Source organism: Eurosta solidaginis, chromosome 5, assembly GCF_040869045.1.
Source record: "Eurosta solidaginis isolate ZX-2024a chromosome 5, ASM4086904v1, whole genome shotgun sequence".
Classification (NCBI taxonomy): domain Eukaryota; kingdom Metazoa; phylum Arthropoda; class Insecta; order Diptera; family Tephritidae; genus Eurosta; species Eurosta solidaginis.
In genome coordinates, this window is record NC_090323.1 from 200,427,994 (window position 1) to 200,445,613 (window position 17,620).

Here is a 17,620-nt window from a genome sequence, read left to right on the forward strand (position 1 = left end):
AGTATTATTTTAGTGGCTAGATATTTCGAGCGGTTATCAAACAATTTTCGTGATAGAGTTTATTGAATACTCGAGCTAAAACAATATGTTTCAAATACACATGTGCCTCTAAGAAGTATGACAATGAATTCAAAACTAAGTAAAAGAATGAAACTAAGTTGTTTTAGATTGAGCGTACTTGCCACTGTTGCAAATTTATAGAAATACGTTATGAAACAAAGCAAGTTAATGTAAATTTTTAGAAACTTAGAGATCTATTGTAAAACATTCATTCAATAAAAAATATTAGATAAAGCAAGAGCAAACGAAAAATTTACTACACTACTGACTTAATTTATTTTCAAGCATACGGAGAGACACAGAGTTTGTAGAGCACAACGTGCCAAACAAAAAGTAAAACCTTCAAAATTTCTGACAAAAAAAATTATATACAAAAAGTTTGAAAACAATACTTTAACTGGAAGTAAAACAGGAATACTTTTCGAAAGCTATAACTTTATAAATGTACAACGAATTGCAATTAAAAATGTGTTGATGATGAACCTCTTATTTGGTTCATAATATAATGTTTTACTCTACCGGATGACTTATAATAGTTCATTATGAAAGCCTTATTTTATATGGGATATAACCCTTATGCATAACGTTATCTCTCAGATAACCCTTGAGCCTGATGACACAAGTACAGAAAAATAAGGAATAATATCATGAAATGCGCCATACAACTAATATACCTTACAGAAATGAGGCCTGATGATATAAGCCTTTTGGCCATATGAAATAAGCCTTAAATAAGGTAAAATTTTTTGCTGGGAAGCAAGATAAACATAGACACACACATATAGTAAAATATCCTTTTTCACTCCTTAAGCAGCCGGAATTCTCAAATTATCTTATTTTGCTATTTATCCAGCGGGCATCTTGTTATTGCTTGTTGTTGTCTTCGTAACAACTGCTAAAGCGTGAAGTATTCGGTTGGATAGTGCTATACATGCATCAGCGCTAACCAGTTTTGTTACCTACTTTGATATTTATTTACATAGTTAAAGTGTATCAAAGAAATACATTGAGAGTTTGTAGATGTTATTTTTGCGTTTGCTTCCGCCAATTCGTTTCCGCTGAGATACTTAAATTGACTTTACTTGTAATATTTCACGCCTCAACGGGAATTCTCTTGTGCAATTCATTCTTGTTTTATTGTTATAAATAGTTTACAGAGCAAATATAAGGCCCTCAAATACTAACAGGGCGTGGTATAATATCGACTTCATGAAACATATATTTAATATGTATTATTACTACATTGCCTGGAAATCGATCCACCAATTTGTCAGCTGCGACTCGCCAGATATCGATTTCCTCAACGACCAGTTGCTTGGAAATCGATCAACCGATTCGTCATCTCTGAAATTGATCAAGCGATTCGTCATCTGCGCAGCGCCGACTCACCAATCTTATTCGCCCATTTATCATCTACGACTCGACAGGCATCGATTTCACCAATCACCGGTTGCTTGGAAATCGATCAATCAATCTCGATGACCTAGCACCGATTTGTCATATACGACTTACCGGGCATCGATTCCTCCAACTACATAGAATAGAATACATAAAGAAATCGATCCACCGCGTGATCGGTTGTGGCCATCATACCACCAAAGCATCAACGCTACCCGCTTGTCCAATCATCGTAACCCCTCTGCTGGGCGATAGAACACTAAGAACAAACTGTAAACCCAGTCACCGATTACATCAGCAAGTGTAATGTGTTCGTTAACACTGTTTACCCGTGTTCCGTCGCCTGTCCACCGATTTCACCGGTATCCGGACACTATCAATTGATATTGGCCCCTAAATTCACCTATTCTACTCCTCCTTTGGCGGCCGCCGTGGTGTGATGGTAGCGTGCTCCGCCTACCACATCGAAGATCCTGGGTTCACACCCCGGGCGAAACAACATCAAAATTTGAGAAACAAGTTTTTTCAATTAGAACCAAATCTTTCTAAGCGGGGTCGCCACTCGGCAGTGTTTGGCAAGCACTCCGAGTGTATTTCTGCCATGAAAAGCTTTTCAGTGCTTCGCCCTGTTAATACAAGAGAAGCTCGGTCTAAAATCTCTTCGGAGGTTATCGCGCCTTACATTTTATTTACTCCTCCTTTCTCTCCCCTGTTTTTACTCCTAATCTCCTCTTTTCTGTTGATCTCAGTTTTCTCTTCCTAAAAATTCCTTTATTCCATTCGTCTCTATCTCTTCACCACCATCCAGAATACGGACACAGTTAATATAAAAGGTTTTTGAAGCGGGTTTCAGAAGCAGGAATTTTCAGATAAGATCTACTTTGGGCTGAGCAGCACTTTACGTAGATTTGGTGTAGGAATATTCCCTCTGTCTTAGTTTTTCATTGATTAGTCAGCACCGACGCCCCTAGTTCCGGACTTTTCTTTTAGGCTTTAGGCTGCAGCGATAGTCGCATTGGTTGAGTAATCTGTGAATTTGTAATCGATGTTGCTGTTACGGTTTCATAGCACAAAGCTGTGGTTTTATGGATTTCGCAAGACCTCGAAGAGCACAGTTTTACTTTTGAAAAATTTAAATCTGATTCTTTGATTAGCCAATTCTATAAAGTAATCAATGATAACGTGTAAGGCAACGGCCACAGGGAACGATAGCTGCTTTCATTCCCACGCTACTTCTTGAGGTAATCAACTATTGTTGAGGTTTCGATCGATCGGTAACTGCTGGATGGTGACCCCCAAACGTAATTGTTACGCCTAAAACATTGAATTCGGGTTGAGATAAGATTTCTGGTCTGAATCTTTGACTGTTAAATTTCATAGCTATTCTATATGTGTTGATTTGGAGCTTTATGGCGGATGAATTTAAGGCAAAAAAATTTCTTTTAAAGAAATTTGTTTGCCTTAAATTCATTGGCAGTAAAGCTCCAAATCAGCACACATAAAACTGAAATTTTGGCCCAATTTTTTAAAAAAATTCATAGCTTTTCATTTTCGGAAAAATATTGCCGCGTTTGACCTTTGCTGGAAGAACGTAGTTGTGCCCGCAAGCTTGAGGCTTTAATGTAAGCATCTTTCCCTGCATCTCACCCTCCCATTGTGTATTGTAACAGTATTGCAAAATTAGTCCGCCATTTTTGAAGCAGGAATTTCATTTGCTGCTTTTGCTTATTTTCTTCTATGCGAAAATTGCTGCTGATAAATATTTAATTTTTATATTTGTACAGCACTTCGTTCGGTGCAATGTGCTACTAATTGACGTTGTACTAACTTAAGCGGCAATTACCCACCGACGTGTGCCGTACGTACGGACGTTTGTCGTACGAAACACGTTTGACCGAACTCTCAAGACCGTAGGAATCAATGAGTGCGTCTGTGTACATGTACATAACATATTTGTGTGTGTACTGCTTACAGCAAAGCACTGTTCCCATTGACCATTTTGCATGCATGCTTATGGAAACATCAACTTTTTCAATTTAATTTTTGATGTTGTAAAAGGCTGGAATTAATATTAAGTAAATATAAATAGATTACATATTTATAATCTGCACTTTTACATAATTATTTCGAATTATTTTCACAATTTTTCAAACTTTAATTAGGTGTTTTTGCATAAAACTGCAAACGGTCAAAAATTAGCGCACAAAAGTTTACTAGGCAACTCTGTCTAGTGAGAGAGCGATCAGCTGACACGTTCTTACGGAAAAAATCAAAATTGTTTTGATTTCTACGTTCCGGGCTACGTACGTACGGGCGTTGCACGTCGGTGAGTTTTCGTTTACATTGCACACTCATAAGATAGGTCTTGTCAGCTGACACGTTTTTGGTACGTACGTTTGTGAGTAACTGCCGCATTACATACAAGCATATTTAGATATACATACATATATTAGATTGGGTGGAAAAAAAAGTTCCGAAAGACCGCCCTAAATTTGAAGCTTGAGAGGAACAAATTTCTTTTTTCTCGATCCTTCTGTATACTGCCGAAACTATTTTTTTCATAAAACTTTGTAATTTGACATCCAATTTTGAATACAGATTTGTCATTATCTCGGCCTTGGGAGCTATATGCTTTCACCTAATGTCCTTTTAAGTTCTGAAGTCGTTTTCGCATACTTTGTCTTTGCTTCTCGCATCACCAAGCTATGAAAAAGAAAGCGGTGAAAGCGACAGCAGAGCCCGGAAGGACATTTGACGGAATTATAGACCATCTCAATACCAAAATAGTGAAAAAAACAAAACAATCTTATGGCATGTACAGAAATACAAAAAAAAAACATTGTGTTCCTAGACCCTCTCAACAGAACCTTCAAATTTGTGGTCGGCGTTTTCCAACTTTTTAAATTATCCACAGTCCGATGGTATGGTGGAAAGAACCTTAGAAGAGCACCCAAGCAAAGTAGTAGATAAATTCCATAAGGATTAAGACACACACCTAAGTACTTTTATTCTTGATGGCAGTACATGAGACAATGTGTCAGACTTCCGCGAAGGCAATTTACTGCAATGACATCCCACTGCCAGCTGACTTGAAGTCAGTTATTGAATGGGAAAATTCTGATTCGGAAGAAATGTCAGAATTGGTGTCTTGGAGGAATAAGTGAAAGAAATGAATGGTCTTGTGAGACAATGCACCAGGATTATGATAGACAAGTTGAAAGCGAGGTACGATAAGGCAATAAATTCTGTAGGATCTATGGAAAATGATTAAGTGCTGTTATACAACTCACAACGTAAGAAAGGTTTGTCCCCGAAATTTCAGTGTAACTGGTAAAACCCGTAAAAAGTTTTAGAATGGATAAACGATGTCGTTTAACGCATACAAATCATTGGAAAGTCACGGAATGAAATGGAGGTGGTTCATTTGAACAGGCTGACAGCGTTTCACTCTGGAAGTTTCTCATATCTGGATGATCAGACTTAGATAGAGGGCAGTGTGGCGAATATTAGCAATTCCAATACATCACTATGCCGCTAGTTAATAAATGTTGTAGAGCAACAACAGCAACGTAAGCAAATGAGACAGCTACACACACATGTACACAGTAATAAAGAGCACAGACAACAACTGAGTGCTATAAAAGCGGAGCAGTCCAAGTGATGGTCAACCAGTTTGATTTAAAAAAAGGAAGTACCTACGCAAATACATAATAGTACTGTAAAAAAATAACGATCATTTTATATACAGAACATTCGAACTTTAATAGAAGGCGCAGAGTTATCGAAAATTTCTTAAGACAACAACTTTTTTGTTCTAATTTAATAATTTTTTCAATATCATAACAATAATAATGATAAAATAATTATTGTTAGGCCTAGACCTCGATTCGAACCCACAACAATTTTATTTGGCAGAATGTCTAGAACACCATTCGAATAATAAATTGACAAACATCCTTGCGACTTTTGAGAGACATATAACCTATACTTTGTTATACTAAAATTGATTGTGCTACAAAACTACATGCACGAAAAAATTCAGATAATTCTAAATAATAAGTTCGAAATTTTCGCAAAACTTTCTCGAATTTTGGAATGTTTTTTTGAATACTTTTTTGATACGAGTTTGCATAATTTCAGTTATGAAATTCATGAAACTTTTTTCTTAAATTATCAAAAATAAAAAAAAGAACTTTAATAACAATTGCCACTACTATTTTCGAGTGCGCTGCTGTATGTAGCGATGCTTGCAAATATGCATATTTTCGTAATATTTACAATGACGGCCATTGTTCTGTATCGCATAAACAAGCAAGGAATGTTGACGTTTTCACGCAATTTTATATGTTTTGTAAACCAATGGTTGGGGCTGCCACAGGGGCGAAATATGTTCAAGCATTCATTTACAATTCCATAAGTGCTAATCCGAGTTTAACATGAGTGTTACGTATAATGGTTATACGTATTCTAAGTAATTCATGAGTAGTTCAAATATAATATAAAAGTATAAAATATGTATTGAAGTACATATTTCGACGTATAATAATTCATAAATATACGTTTAAATTCAAAATAGGTTTAAATTCAATAGAACATATGCAATAATACATATTGAAGCGTGTAATAATTAAAAATTGTTTATAAATCCAATGTTCTTAAAATAAAAGGGTTGGCTGTTGGCGACCACGAGAGTCGCTCAAACATTATATTTCAAACTTTTTATACCTCTCATGAACATGAAATGGTATATTAACTTTGGTCCGATGTTTGTAACGTTAAGAAATATTGAAGATAGACTCACCATTAAGTATACCGAATTGATCAGGGCAACGAACTGAGTTGATATAGCCATGTCCGTCTGTCCGTCCGTCCTTCTGTCTGTTTGAACGCAAACTAGTCTTTCAAATTTTGAGATATCTCAATGAAATTCGGCACAAGGATGTATTTTTGTATTATATTAGACATTTATCGGATCCGGTAGGATCGGACCACTATAACATATATCTCCCATACAACCGATCGTCCAGATAAGACGATTTTGGCCATTCCTGCCGCAATTTAGAAAGTATAAACGTTAAACTCCGTGATATATATTCTAATATATTATAGAAAATATCCTGAAAAAATCACTTTGATCGGAGCTATATATATATTTATATCCCATACAAAGGATCGTTCAAATAGAAAGATTTTTGACCATTTCTCCCTTAATTTAGAAAGTATAAGCGTGAAACTTGGTGATATATATTTTAATATATCATAGAAGATTTTCTAAAAAATCACCTTGATCGGAGCTATATATAGTATATATCCCATACAACCGATCGTTCAGATAGAAAGATTTTTGGCAATTTCTCCCTTAATTCAACGTTAAACTTGGTGATATTTATTCTAATATATCATAGAAGATTTCCTGAAAAAATCACTTTGATCTGAGCTATATATATATTTATATCCCATACAAAGGATCGTTCAGATAGAAAGATTTTTGACCATTTCTCCCTTAATTTAGAAAGTACAAGCGTGAAACTTGGTGATATATATTTTAATATATCATAGAAGATTTTCTGAAAAAATCACTTTGATCGGAGCTATATATAGTATATATCCCATACAACCGATCGTTCAGATAGAAAGATTTTTGGCAATTTCTCCCTTAATTTTCAATATAAACACGTTAAACTCGGTGATATATATTCTAATATATCATAGAAGATATCCTGAAAAAATCACTTTGATCGGAGCTATATGTATATATTATATACCTATCCTATACAACCGATCGTTCAGATAGACAGATTTTTGGCCATTTCTCTCTTAGTTTCCAATATAAAAACGTGAAACTTGATGATATATATTCTAATATATCATAGAAGATTTCCTGTAAAAATCATTTCGATCGGAGCTATATATAATATATATCCCATACAACCGATCGTTCAGATATGAGGTTTTTTGCCATTTTTTATTTTATATTTATCTTAAAAATCGTTTAGGTATGTACATCTGTTCACTATATATTTCTTATCTTATACATCCGATTATTTGGAGATTACGAACGGGATAAGATTATTATTTGCAGGCCCATTCATGAAAGGTATGAAGTCTTCGGCACAGCCGAAGACAGTCCCGTTCTTACTTGTTTTATTTTATATTTTTTTTTGTCGTTTTTTTTTTTATTCCATCTCTTTTTAGTATTTTTAAAACTTGAACTCATCTGCTTCTGAAATGTGTGACATTGATTTATGATTGTTTGCAAATTTATTTATCATTGTTACAACAATGTTTTTTCGGTTGCTATCTGTTGCAATTGCTTGGTATGCATATTTTATTAGTTTTGTAAATGCTGTAAATGCAATTTAACAATATATACCCAGATAAATTTATAGAGTGATGATATGATACAGTTTACAAATATATTACATCTAATAAAAAGTTTGCAAATTATAGACTTGTCAAAATGTCTGCATTTGATTGGATATTGAAATATTGTTGCTAGTTTTTTGTTGGTGAATTGGGATTATGGTTATGTTATTTTCTTATTTTTATCCGATTGAAGCTCATCCATAACCGCCAGTGTTTTATGGGTCTTAAATTTGTGTAACCGATCTCAAGCAATAATAAACAAAACTGCAATTAAAAATTTAATGGAATTAAAAAAAATATTTAATATAAATGAGGAGTTCCATACAAATTTTTTCTACAGCACTAACACACAACAAAAAAATAAAAGATATTTTGTCAAAATAAAAAAATTATAAAATTGGAAAATTGTTTAAAGACCTGTTCAACCATACCCGTGTTGCGAAAAAGTCATACCTGTCTGCCAGTGATCGTACGGGTACAATTAGCATCTGGGCGACATAGCCAGTTCAGGCATAGATAATTGCAATTAGTGTCTTCATAGGAAAAAAAAGGCGGTAAACGGCTTCTCCGACAATACCCGTAATTGAACAAAGAGGAGTAGGTAGAGGATGGTGCTTGTTACCGAAACTCAGCGAATATATATCCGGCAGAGGACCATTAACATCGATACCACTCTGCAAAACATTCGGTGAGTGTTTTTATCGTTACAACAACAACAATAAGAGCATCCGTCCGACAGCACCTGTGGTTGTTTATAGAGAACTCATCCGACTGTGCCTGTTCAGGCATTAACAGATACAATTAGTGTCTACAAACGACTTGCTAGAGCAAAATTTACCATTTCAAACCATTTGAAGAGATAAAAACTTGCTATAGAAGCGTGATCATTTGTGACCCTAAAATAATCCCATTCCCCCGTCGATTATATCGAATATAAGGCCATAGGAAAACCCCTAACCAAAAAATCCCCTAGCGCAGTGTATATTATCGACTGTTGTATACGATTATCATAAAAAATTTGCCATAATTAAGAAATCGTGGATTTTCGACTCTGTTCTCATCAAAAAACTTCCCTAATCATTTCACACTTTAGAAATGACTATTGACCTCAATCAAGTTTATCCATCGTTAACTCTAAAGTTACTTAATTTTTATTCAGCCAAACTATATCGTGCGTGAGCCCGATAGCTCAGAAACGCACAAGTACTACATACATAACCACGAAATGGCACACGTGCATAAAACTACTCCTGAGATGCTGTCAAAATAAGCAAAGCAATCCTGCAACCAACCTTGATTTGTGGGGTTAGGCATAAAGTAAATCTCAAATAAACAACTAACCCAAAACATAATCACGGTACGACCTAACAAAAACTTTGCTATATTCCAAGAAGAGAAAACTTTATTATATGTATGTGTAGTAGGTAAATATGTATGAATGTATGTGTGTATAAATATATGTATGCCCATATTCAACAAAAATTTAATATTCAACGCCTTGAACTAATGGCCCAACTTTTTTCAACGCCCAAATGTACGTAAATAGCTTAAGGGGGAAGGAATCCATATGGATTACATACTAATCAACCAGTTATGTGCATTAAAGCACATAATTTAAAAAGTAATTAGCACAGTCAAAAAAAAATTGCAAAAAAATGTAAAAAAATAAAATAACAAAAAGTACAAATAAAGGGGTGCATTGTCGGTTCTCGCCTAGCTATGAATTGACTTACTTATATATGTACTTCATACGCCACGTACGATTTGGTAATACCCTGTAGTAATAATCTGTACACAGTATTTCATGCATTTTAGGCTAAGTTTCCGCTAAACCCACAGTCCATGTTTAGCTGTTTCGTTTGGCTGCTAAAATTTGATAAAAAAGTAAAGGGAGAGGTATCGAAAGACGCGCTTCAATCATCCAAAAGCTGGAAACCACGGAGCTTGTGTTCTGTGAAAACGTCGTATTATTCGCATGAAGTCGATTGGATTTAATTTTGAGAAGTTCAAAGCTATTTCCTAATTCTAGGTCTTTTATCGGTATTACTCTCTTGGTTGAGAAAAAAATCTAAGACAACTCTTATTTGCTTTTAAATAATTATGAAATTCTAAGTACATCTCAAATTTTGGGTTTAGTAGTAACTTAATTCCCGTTTGTGCGTGAAGCTAGCTAAGCACCTTCCGCGGTAAAAAAAAATTATTCGTAAGTTTTTTGCCGCAAATTATGCGCTTATTAATGCGAAGAGAAAATATTTGTCGCTCTTTTCTAAATGCCTTTTTCTGGGTGTTTCTCTTAGATCACGTGAAGTGAGCAAAGTACCCTCGAAAAACTGAGTTATATTATACTGGTTCAAATGCGACTTAGCTGGTATTTGGGTGCATTTAGGTGCTAAATAGGTGCTAAGAGAAAATATTTCTGGCGCTTTTCTTAATGCCTTTTTTGGGTGCTTCGTTAAGTTCACGTGAAGTTAGCGAAGCATCCTCGTAAAAGTTATTTATGCTTCGCTGATCAAAATGCGACTTACTGGTATTTTGTCACGTTTTAGCCGCTAATTAGTTGCGAAAAGAAAAACCCTGTTGCTCTTTTTCAGTGCTTTTTTGTGTGCTTCACTTATGTCAGGTAAAAATTGGCGGGCAACATTGGCTGACTGAAATGCAACTTAACTGGTCTTTTGTTGCTTAGTCAGTATTGCGATGCGAGAGTCAATGCGATTAGTCAGTATTGCGATGCGAAAGCCACTTACCTTGAAAGTAGTCTTAGAAAGTCTAAGAAATTAAATGCGTACGCTCACGGGATAGAAAAATTGTATGGGTACCATACCGGTATTTCGTAGTTAAATTTGCCCTACGTCAGCAGCTTTTAAGTACTATAGTTTAGACACCACCTTCAATAAAAAAATTAAAAATCTGCCACCCGTCAATGACCTTACTATGCTTTCCTTAAAATACCCACAATATTAAAAAGGAAAATCTAGGCAGGCCCTGCGTAAATTTCGTATTCATACTTGGCACTGTAGTTTTAGTTCTGAACCAGAAATTTTAGTCACTAGTTTAAAATTTTCCTGCAGGGTGCTTATAACTACAATACATACAAGTATACTATCTATACTACAAACATAATACGTACAATTGTAAAGGTGGCAAATTGCTATAAATATTTGTAATGAAGCCGGACGCAGGCGTTGGCTTGTTGGTAGTCACATGAACAACCACATCCGGCGCTGTAAAAAACTAATGCTCTCAATTCATGTACCTACATACATACATTCATATTTCTATGCGCGGTTGTATTTCGCTGCTACTCAATGCATTATGTTAAATATCCACATTACCTCCTTCGAGCGTTTTTAATATGAACTTGTGCACTTACAAAAAACATAAGCATGTGTATGTAATTTGTTTCCCCTTAAAGTTCTTCAGGTTACTGGGTGACCCAGTGACAGAAGCTTACTCAGGTATATACAGTCAGCTCCTCGTAATAAAAATTTTTGTTAATTTAAAAACACCTTCCGTAATGCAAAAAAATGTCAGCCCTAGAATATCGAATGCGCTATCTCAGCTAAAGTTCTTAGGAACTCAACGCAACTGGCGTCATTATGTAAAGGCGAAGGTATTTGAACGGTTTTTATTCAAGAGGTCACTATCACGTATTCGAGAGCCTAATGCATTTATATTTCTTGCAGGTATGATCAAACTAATGCCAAGTTATTATTAAGAACCGGCCGCAGCACAGTATAAACTTTACTGAAAGTATTAGACCATTTAAGATGTTTAAAATAGGCAATAGGTTTATCTATCAAAATTTTCTCTGTAAGGATTTAGTTTGTCGTTTATTTCTTCCTTGAATATCCCTGTGCCCTGGAAGGGGGACATATCTCTGGTGTTTGGACATATAACCGGCCACATAGCAATCCGAAAGCATGCACAACGGATGGGTTCTCCCTATATTGATTACTGCAGGAGCTGCAAAGACGAGGAGGAAATAGAAACAGTCAAGCATTTTCTATGCGATTGTCCTGCGCTTTGGCGCTAGAGGAAGAAATCTCTGGCATATCCCTTCTTTGACGATCTGGCTAAGTTGGAACCTAAAAAATGCCTGACATTTGCTGAATCGACCTGTTGGTTTGAGTAGGGGAGAGACTTACGTGGTATCATAATTGGGCTTTTTTGAGCCTAAGTGCACAGGTGCTCGCACGGGTGGCCACTCTAACCCAACCATCCTGTGTTACTTTGTGCTGGACCTTCTGATGTAGTTTTGTAGTAAAGTACTGGACTTTCCGATTAAGAGATATTTCGAGCAGTGGTGGTAGATCTCTTGTCGCAAATTTCGGGAAAGTTGCCCCTCCCATTTTCCCATCCAACTTGGAGACGCCGGTGAACATGAAGATGACACCATTAAAAGTTTGTTGTTCGCTAGCCCATTCTTGTCGCCTGGTAATGTTCACAGTAGAATTCCTAACCGAAATATTGCCGAACATGCAATAGTTATTAATATTGGAATTGGAATTGGTTCATCATAAACCGGACCGATGAGTCGTTGCAGCTAGTTAACAGTCACCCCCAAAGTAGCGGGAATAGAACGCCTCCTTCGGCATGCCACTTTTTATCCATTCTGTGAATCGTAAAGTACCAACTTCCGCAAAACATTTATGAAAGGCACCGGCTGTATCCAAAAATGCCACCAGTGCGTACTAATTGAGGTAAAAGGATATATCAATGAACAAGTAAGGAAGGCTGAGTTCGGGTGTAACCGAACATTACATACTCAGCCGCCAAATTACAGCTTAGGTTGAACTGGCCGGTCCATGAGGACCTCACATAGACCGATTGAGTCCGTAGTGTTAAGCTTGCAAAACTTTTAAATTACCTTCTCTTAAAAGTGGGCGGTGCCACGCCCATTGTCTAAAATTTTATTAATTTTATATTCTGCGTCATAAGGTCAACCCATCTACCAAGTTTCATCGCTTTATTGTCTTTGGTAATGAATTTTTGCACTTTTTCGTTTTTTCGAAATTTTAGATATCGAAAAAGTGGGCGTGATTATAGTCCGATTTCGTTTATTTTAAGTAGCGCTCTGAGATTAGTGCCCAGGAACTTACATGCCAAATTTCATTAAGATACCTCAAAATTTACTCAAGTTATCGTGTTTGCGGACAGATGGACGGACGGACGGACATGGCTAAATAAATTTTTTTTCGCCCAGAGCATTTTGATATATAGAAGTCTATATCTATCTCGATTAGTTTATGCCGTTACAGGGTACCGTTATGCGAACAAAATGGATAAACTCTGTGAGCTCTGCTCAGTTGAGTATAGAAAGGATGCATCACTTGATCTTCTCATATCTTCTTCTAGTAGTTTCAACAAGAAAAGAAGTTAAGCTGATAGAACTTAAATGGATCGGTTTAAAAAGGTTTACGTTGCCTTCGGGACAAATATTAACATCACCTCTCTAGAGACTGCGAGTTTACAACATGTTCTTTGGCCATAATTTGACAAATGCGCCATTGTGTTACAGTTAAGCTGAATTATATGCCATCCATTTGTAATAAGTAGTAGGATTAATTTGTTCGAAAACTTTGAGTACACACTGTACTACTTATTTCACAGCATTGGCGATGACTCGCAATGCTTTGTTGTTGTATGAATGGGTGATGCTTGCCGAGGGCCTCTTGCATACTTTTAGGCTCCCACTATACCGCTGTATCGTTTATAAACTCACTTGATCATCATCGTTCGCAACCATTTTTATAAGCTTTTGAGATGTGTACGTTAGGTGCGGCCTTTGCATTACCACAGATTGTTTCATATGTTCGTGTGTATTTGAAGCGAAATTTTCTCTCATATACACAACGCCACGTACTTTTTCATGTCCTAGACCAAGTTTTTGCACAGCTGTGCCCTAATTAAACGCTCCCATATTGGCATACTATTCGCTATGTACTTTTTGTGGTACTACCTATATACATACATACCCTACATATGTAAACTTTTTATTTGCTCTGGATATATAAAGTGTGGCGTCACAACATTTACTTGGCTACTTTCTGTGTCCTTTCTGTGTGACATCCTTTTCGTGTTGTGGCGCTTCGTTATGGTTACACAAACATACACCAACAAAATTACACTTGCTTATTAAAGTTAGTCGCATATGCATGAATGCATGGAGGGCAAAAAAATGTAGCTTTTAATAATTTAGCCTGGGAAAAAATGAGCGCGAAATAGTCTTAGGAGAATATGGGATGAGTCGAGAAGAAATATGCCTCTATAGCCAGTTTTGATATCTTTATATTGGTTTGAGTGATCCCCATTTGTTTGAGCGTGTCCTATGGAGAGACCAATTGTACCTGTAACTGGACTGGTCCTCTTTATACACCTGCGGGTACTGTCGGACAGGTCCTTTTTCTACTCTCTTACACCCTTACGAGTACTGGTTAACAGGTCGTCTTTTACCTCTCAAGAACTGTGTTGTTGTTGTTTTTCATCAGTGCTTCGCCCCATCCAATTGGTGCAACCACTCACCAAATATCATCAATGTCCTCTTACGGGACTCCGAGAAAACTTGCAGTTTCAACAGGGTTGGGCCAGAGAAATTAGCGTGTTAGAGGCGTTGGATTCACATTGCATTTGAAGAGATGGTTGGTGTCATGGGGGAACACATTACAAGCTGGACATTCATTAGGTACTGCATAAGTAAGAGCTAAACCTATTACTGTATACAGATCCAAGTGGAGCTAGAGTGACGCGCGTCTCCCTGAGAACTTCCCCTTTCCACAGCTGCGAATTTAGGGTATTTGTCTTTATGAACGGCGTTCTAAAGTCCCTAGAATGCGGGCCTCCTCAATCAGAGGTCGGCTGGACGCCCATGCTTCTGGGTCAGCAAACTGTTTGTCAAGCTTAAAATTTTAAATATAGAAAATTTTTGTATTTTCAGGCTGTTTTTGAACTTTAGAACGTTCTTTGATAAAAATTTCAAAACAAATGATCAGATCTGGGTTCTTGCATCCTGAAAAGAAGGCTGTTACTGTAATGGTTCTGGTAGCAGTTGCTGTTATGGTTACGGCTTCACCACTGCTGGTACAAGCTACGGTTATGGCTACATCCAGATCATAATCACGGCGGCATATGCCTTGATAATAAGTTTTGGTTACGAATACGTTTAGACTAACGGGAGCGGTTTTGTTGACGATCATAGTTACGGTTGTGGTTGCGTGTAAAGTTAAGGTTCCTGCTATGGCTAAGTTTAGCGTTTCCTCAAATCTATAAGGAAATAAAATAAGAATTTTAAAACCCAATCTCTGATATTTTTGCCTAATTTTTTCACAATTTTATATTTGGTTTTTTACTTGAAAATTTGTATAGTATTTTTTACAGTTCCTTTATGTTATCAATTCACTCACTTGAATTGAACGAACGAAAGCAAGAGATCGGCCATACAGCTTGCGCAATCTCATCCCATCAACCATTATATTTCCTGACGATTGGAGGATCTCCATTTGTACTGCCTGCACCGTCCATTCAAACGGAAGTGCATAGTGCCACAATTTGTTGTTTTTGTTGTGCTTAAAACGTTTCCGTAAACCACAACATTTTATCGTCTCAAAAGTTGGCTATATTACAAAACCAGCTATTCAATTTGTGGGATGGATATAAATTGCCGCTATGGGATGGTGTAAAACGTTATATATGCATGAGTATTATTGCACAACTTTAACGAAAATGATTCTTATCAACTAGTGCTCTTTTTGAATGTATGGAGAATTTTAAATTGAAGCTCTACTCAAATGGGGACATAAGGAATTAAGGCCTAAAGGTTTCGCAAATTCAAAAAACGTTGGGGCTTACAAATATTTCAATCGCACCAGTCTTCCGTAGTAGAGAAAATGAGCTGGAGAGTGGCTTGCATTAGCCAAATTGTGTAATTTACTTTCGTCCAAAAGAGTAACTCACTTCCGGTCTTTCTGTAAGCTAAACTTTTTTGGAGAGTACCTTTAAGTGTTTTTATCAAACTGTTGAGATACTTTGTTATAGTAATGCATTAACATTATTTTTCATTCTCATTACTTGGAATTTGTTTCTTTCTAATTCCGGCATATCTTCTTCTTTTATTTTTCTATAAAGACTGGCGTAGCACTGACAGCAACGACCATCATGATCGCGTCCAACGGCAATTGTCCGTTTCATCCGATAGTAAATTATTAGACGATGATATACGAGAGGAGACACGCGTTATTATGCGACCAAAAAAGCCGCCCAGACCTAAATCGGAGGTGTTCCTGAATAAGCAAGACCCGCATCCACGACGGAAAAGATTTAGTGCATTTGGTGTAAGTATATAACAAAATTTGTTGGTACCTACATATGTAGTAAATAATGAAAGTAGTAGAAATGTAGTGAAATATTTAGAAGAAAAAATGGACGATTCTAACTGTCTTTCATCACCAAAAATCTTTCGAAAGACAACATTCTTTCCCTATGACTACTGGCTATTCTAGCAACCAGGTTTCGATCTTCCGCAAGACAATTTGTAAGATATGCTACTGAGGTGGCCTTAACTATCTAATCTTGGCATTTTGCCTTGCGAATATATATAAACGATCAAAAATAAATTAGGTAAATCCTCAAAAGCAAAAAAATATATAATGTAGAGAACATGGCATAATTTTCAACGGCAACAAATAATTAAAAATTGTACATTTCAAAAATAGAAATAACTGAAAAAAATATTGGATCGAATCTGGATTTGAACCTAGGTCGCCGCTATGTGAACAAAAGAAACTAAACCGCTATGCTGCGGCGGCTTTTCAGCCCCCTGCCAAATGATTGATATACCTACGTAGCAGCTATATGTACATATATACATTTAAGTCTCAAAATAAACTCTTCACCACATGTGGTGTATTTTCAATTTAATTTATCAGATGGTTGTGCCAGAATATCCAAATTCTTTAAATCATCTTATGAAAGACTGCACACCGTCTTAGCTAGAACTGCTGTGTAAGTATAGAGTACAATATTTTTGTCTTCGGAGCATGTTCCAGAAATTGTCCGTTTCATTTTTCCTGTGCGAAGTAGCCTTCGGTCAGAAAATAAAAAATATGTTTTCATATCTCAGGTTAACACTTCCCTTTAAGTAATGGCAAAAGGGCCATATATTTTGATATAAAACCTTAAGGCGTACTCATCTTTTTAACTAATAGCTGAATTCAGTAAGCCGTCTCTAGTCACTATTAGAGACTATTTGGGGTGAAAATCACTTTTGAGACAATTTGCCATTCTGTAAGCTGTCTCGCGTCTCCAGCCTCACAAAGGCAATCACTAATTTGTGAGCTGGGCCTGGGCAGATCACAAACGTGAAAATTTCAGAAAAAGTATGAAAATTATTTGCGAAAAACGCCTTAAATATATTTTTTTTATTCCTCAAATTAAAATAAGCATAGAAAAAATTAAAAAACTGAAAATTCTTAAAAAAACATAGAACTCTATTGTGGCGCCGCTGAGATTCGAACCTACACACTATGGGATTTTCTATAAAAATTGTGAACGGAGTCTTATCAAGCTCACCCACATTACTACCTAAGATTATGTTGACAAAATGCAATGCTATATTAATCGTTCAATGTATGAGTAAATTGTCATTTTGGTGAATTTCATTGATATGGTGAATTGTTTTTGTGACTTTCGTTTACTGAATACCGAAATCATCTCAAGTCACAAAAATTGTCTCTAAAGGAAAATCTCAAATTTAGAGACTTGAGATGAGACTGAATTACAGAATTCAGCCGTAAGGCTAGTC

General features: G+C 36.2%; 1 protein-coding gene across 16 annotated transcripts in view; it reads left to right on the forward strand.

Annotated features, from left to right (window-relative positions):
* Positions 1-17,620, forward strand: part of Eip63E (cyclin dependent kinase Eip63E) — a 733,437-nt gene that overhangs the window by 603,108 nt on the left and 112,709 nt on the right. For all 16 annotated transcript variants that reach the window (XM_067787451.1, XM_067787449.1, XM_067787458.1 and 13 more), the window contains one exon: positions 15,946-16,151. In XM_067787451.1, the coding sequence (XP_067643552.1) occupies positions 15,946-16,151 (206 nt within the window). The remainder of the gene's footprint in view (positions 1-15,945; positions 16,152-17,620) is intronic.